The 5,448-nt window shown below is 46.1% G+C and overlaps 1 protein-coding gene across 1 annotated transcript; it reads left to right on the forward strand.

Moving 5' to 3' along the window:
* Positions 1–967: 967 nt before the first annotated feature.
* Positions 968–3,246, forward strand: H6S33_012566 (uncharacterized protein; the record flags this gene model as incomplete). The annotated part of the gene is made up of 4 exons (XM_044843931.1): positions 968–1,094; positions 1,274–1,373; positions 1,467–2,897; positions 2,958–3,246. The coding sequence occupies 4 exons, from the start codon at positions 968–970 to the stop codon at positions 3,244–3,246; spliced, it is 1,947 nt and encodes a 648-aa protein (XP_044695215.1).
* Between the last annotated feature and the right edge of the window lie 2,202 nt (positions 3,247–5,448).

Raw genomic sequence — 5,448 nt, forward strand, 5'->3', positions numbered from 1 at the left:
AGAAAGGAGAAACACACAGAAATCATCCACGAATCCATGAACAAGCAGGTCCAGCTCCACCCGCCAACCAACGACAACAACTGCAGAGGGTTGTTAAAAAAACCTCCTCGTACCTAGAGGCAGGGCTCCCATTTTTGACCAGCATCCAGATCCACCAAAGACGAGGATCACCTCCGTATCCATATCCACATCCATATCGAAATTCTCAACCCATATCCATATCCATCCACCCGTTTTTCCCAAGTCAGCCAGCAGCCCGCTTGCTTTCCCGCCCTCACTGCAAGTTGCTCGCCTCTCTCTCTTCCCCCTCAAGGTCCAACGCCCCTCCACAGTAAAAAAAGTGAACCAGGGCGCACTCCACTCAGTCCCCCCCCCTTAGGCGCCCTCCACCCCCTTCCCACCACAAACATCCCTTCATATACACCGTGCATCATCTCCCTTCTCCCCCGTTCTCCCCTCTCTTCCCCCTCGTCGTCCCAGATTTTCTTCTCTCTCTCCTTCGCCGCTTCTCCCTCTTCTTACCCTACCTCCCCCCTCCTCCTACTTACCTTCCCCTCTTCCCAAAAAAGGCTCTTGAAGTTCCTGTGCTTCATACGCTTTCTTTGTTTTTTATTTTTTTATTTCAACGTTCACGCGTCTAAAGACTGGCCTTTCTTTACGCAGGACTACAGAGGCAGGACCCTCAACCCCATCGTTCATTCAAATCCTTCCTCACTCTCGCTCTGTCCCCCACCTACAATCTGTGTCCTTTCCATTTCTAAAAAGGAATCATACACGCGCAACCGCGGCTTGAGAAGATCATTCTGAGAACGTTTAACATTGCCCTAAACCCACCTTATTTGCTGGTCACCTCCTAGCACACAGCGACCCCACGACAGTTCTGCACGCAGAATTCGCTTAACCCCCATTCGCCCTTTTCTCCCAATCAATAAAGTGCCGGTCGCTTCATAGCGCGACTATCGCAGCCATGGCCCACCTAATGTACAGCCAGCATCAACTTGTGAACCAAAAGCCCGAAACATTTATGCTTTCAACAGAAGCTCAGCAATCGCTACCTCAGGAAGTCCAGGTTGCTCTTCAACAAGTCGATAACTGTAAGCGCCTTCTTTGGATATATATATATATATACATTATTTTTTATATATATATATATATATATAAATATCTCTTTTTATATTTACGTGATTCGATCAAAGAAATATCGCGAGCTTCGCGAACTTTCGGAAGATCGGGCTACAGCGTTGAATTACCTTGTGCTAACGGTTTGGTACAGTAAAATACTTTCTCATCTCTGCCCCAGTCGACTGGGCCCCGGAACAATACATTAGAAGATTTTTATTACCAACCGGCGAATACGTATCGTGTGTTCTATGGTAAGAGGCTCCTGATTGTGTAAAGAAAAAGAGAGAAAAAAGAAAATTCAGAAGATTTTTTTTGTAATTCTCGCTAACGAAAATACCTTGCAGGAATAACCTTTTCCATATTTCTGGCACAGACATCGTAAGATGCCTGTCTTTCCGCTTCCAGGCGTTCGGACGACCGGTGAAGAATTCCAAGAAATTTGAGGAGGGTATATTTTCCGACCTAAGAAATCTGAAGTCTGGTACGGATGCGTCGCTTGAGGAGCCCAAGAGCCCATTTCTTGACTTTCTCTACAAGAACAACTGCATTAGAACCCAGAAGAAGCAGAAGGTATTCTACTGGTACAGCGTTCCCCATGATCGCCTTTTCCTGGACGCTCTGGAGCGTGACCTGAAGAGAGAGAAGATGGGCCAAGAAGCGACAACCGTTGCTGTTAGCGAGCCGGCACTTTCTTTCGAATTCGACTCATCTCAGTCGCTATTCGAGCAGCTCACCAAGGCGCAGCAGGCAAATTCGTCATCATTTTCTGCACATGCTTCTTACTCATCCTCAACTTCACCCGTAATGCGCGCGATGGATTCGATGCCACCACCCCAAATAATTCCCCACTCCATGCCCGTTGTGCCCGAAGATATGCACCCAATGTCGTATGCTCCGATGCAGATGACTCCTGCTCCAGTAAAACAGGAGCAAGATTATGGTATGGCGCCATACTACCCTGAGAGAAACGGCTTGCCGCTCTCAAGGCCGATGCACCAACACCAGAGGACTATCTCTATGCCCAGCTATCTCGAGTATTCACCAGCTCCTTCTTTTGCGCCATCTGAGGATTACAGTGCACGAGGAATTTCCTACGAGCCAGTAACCCCTCCTCAACAGATGCTTCAGATCTCTGAGCCCCACTACTTGGCAAATGATGGCTACGACACCATGTCTGGTCATGCTGGGCATTCCATTAGTAGCATGATCCTCCCGCTGCCACCTGTGAGCAACGCTCCTCCGTTCTCATCAACCCCACGCGCATACACCAACAATGTCTACTCCGTCATTGAAGGATCTCCGACCTACAAACAGCGTCGTAGAAGATCGTCAATCACGCCTGGTATCAGCGCTTTGGCCAATGCCACTAACGCTGCCGCTGGCCATGTTCGACGAACAAGCGAACAGCTTAGGCGCTCAACCACCGCGTCGGGCATTGACCACAGCGACTCAGAGTCTCCCCCAATCAACATGGGGCACATGCAGCCCCGCGAAATTGTGGATCTATCGCGACATGGAACACCACTATCGCTGGTTGAAGACAATAGCCCTGCACCACACCAGTCGATGATGCACCATGAAGAGAGTTCATTGCCCCCTATGTCAAATTGCGACCAGTCAGATTATGGTGTTGGATCCGAGGTTAAGCGCCCGACCGCAATTAGACGTGCCAAGAGCGCAACTGTCATGGAAGTCAGCCCCTACCCACAGAAGTCACATTCATGCCCCATCCCGTCTTGTGGGCGGCTATTTAAGAGATTAGAACATCTAAAGAGGTATGTCGTTCCCCATCCGCTCATTGGTTCGTTTTCTTGATACTAATAAAAACTCTTTAGACATGTGCGCACCCATACCCAAGAGCGACCGTATATTTGTAATCACTGCAATAAGGCCTTCTCTCGCTCTGATAACCTTGCTCAACACAAGCGCACTCATGAGCGTGATGGCACTGCCGGCCCAAATGAGAACTACAACAGCTACAGTGAGGAGGATAACGAAGACGACCAGCTCCAGACAATTGAAGATGTCTCAGAAACATCAGACCATGGCGGTTATCATCATCAGATGCCCATGAGTATGCCCAGTAGCTTAATGCACAGCGCCATGATGCAACAACTGAGCTAAAGGACGAGCTGGACGAGTCTTAAATTACGTTATCTTGCGAATATATCTGATTTTGCGAGAATGTTTTTATTTTCAGGGGTTTTGGGTTATTGGGCCGATTTGGGTTTACGTAGGCGTCTTTCATATTTCGAGGAAAGATCTTATGTGGTTTCATTGTTTTTACTTTTGTTTCTTTTGGATGTTGGTGCACAGTGGGTTACATGTTGGGAAAGGGAAAGGGGAAGATATTCCTTGTGTCAGGGACGGGCGGGCTTTTTTTTTCAACCTCCTTTTAAATATTGTTTTGTATACCCATCATCAATCGTCTCTTTTGTCTGATACCTCTTGTTTTCTTTTTCTTTTATGTTCATGTGCTATTTTTATCATACCCTCTTCCTTTTACTCATTTTTTTGGGCTATGGGGGCGAAATTCGGCGCATGCTGTTTCTCTGATTGACCCACTAGCAGGATGGACAAGGGAATAGGTTTGTACGATTGCTTTTAGTTCATTTGGATTATTTATAACTCCCCATTTCTATTTCTTTTCTTTGACCAACTGAGCTCAGTTCGTCGGCCGGTCTTCATACACTTCTCCCTTCCAGTCTTGGGATCTTCCTTTGTCTTTCCTAGTTCGATTATTCACTGATATGCTGGCTTGTTTGTTTGGTTGTCATGTGGTACGCATGTCGTTGTAGCGATGGCGTCGTCTCACTTGGTTTATTAATGATACAGCGCTACACGGGAATAAGATGATAAAAAGAACATTTGGCCGGTCGATTTCACTGCTAACTATACTAGTGGTTAATGATATCTTTTGCTGCGATATACCCGTTTTTAGTTTTCTAGTTATTCTATTCTTACTATTCACCTCTCTTTATGTTTCCTATGTTTCCTATGTTTTATTATTTATTCCCTTTTTTATGCTGTAGGGTGTTCTATCTTTCTATCGTTACTTTTTTTCTTATGTCATATGGCTACATAGATTTGGCTTTTTGGTTTGGTTATGGATTCTCTGGTGCACGCGGGGTTGGTGCAATGGGAACAAGGAAGGGGGCAAAACGGCGGGGAGAAAGAAATACAATTTTCAACTACTATTATTCTTCTCATTATCGCTATTCCTTTCTTTCTGTGTCTGGTCACGCTACTACTACTACTACCACTACTACTAGTACTACCACCACTATTATTACTCATTACTACTATGGGATTGAGAATTATAAGGCGGGCTCTATTATTCCAATATTACTAGACAGAGCCCAAGAACTCCCCCGCCCCTCCCACAGAATTCCTTCACTTCATCCCCCCCCTCCTTTTTCTTTTCTTTTCCTTCTTCTTTTCTTTTGTAATTAATTGGACGTGAGCACGCATTCAACAAAATTCACACCTTACAAGATCAAACATTCCAGCTGCGCACGTCTCAAGGGGTCAAGTTCCATGTTTTGGCCTGACGTCCCTGCCTGCCGCTGCTGTGCATATCTCGTCAATTGACAAATCAAAGACAAAAATTGAGCAGCTATGACGTTCCGATTTATGATCGCTCGGTCGACCTGGTAGGTGGGAGGAAAAAAAAAAAACTTCATATCCTGTGCCTGAGAATGCTTTTCTTATCAACCGTCTCTGATTCGTGGCGGTGGATTTTTTCTCTTTCGGCCCCAGAGCTGAATACGAATGTATTGCAATGCCCTCCAGGGGAAAAAGGAAGCATTCCGGGCTTGCAAAGGCAGACAGACTGACTGCCGGATGATCTATTGGGGTATTTCCGATCAGCGTATAAAAGTCTACAACTACATTAATATGTATGTATAATGTATGTATACTCTACAGACGTACAGAGAGCACAGAGTATTAATCAATACGTGCGTACAAGTCTTAGCGGAGAGTACCTACTCTACCTAGCGTGTACGTACTCTACATATCATGTAATATGCAATAGCCACGATATTATATGCCGGTGTAGATAGGACTTCAACGCGGGATCATCCAATAGATCCATGGTTACCCCTGGTACGGCTACACGTGTTTCCCACGCTCACTCACACTCCTTGCCCTCCCTGCCTTCCCTCCAAAGGGTTTTTGTGGGAAGCCCAGCTAGGGAGAAATCATGACTTGAAACCTCGGTGTCAAAACCGTGGTTCGAACGTTCACAGTCCACCATACATGGAGTTGATGCTGTCGAAAAAAAGTAGTTATACTTACATGATCAAGTTGCGGAGAAACTAAGCG

This window comes from Morchella sextelata, assembly GCF_020137385.1.
Source record: "Morchella sextelata strain SCLS chromosome Unknown scls_8, whole genome shotgun sequence".
Classification (NCBI taxonomy): domain Eukaryota; kingdom Fungi; phylum Ascomycota; class Pezizomycetes; order Pezizales; family Morchellaceae; genus Morchella; species Morchella sextelata.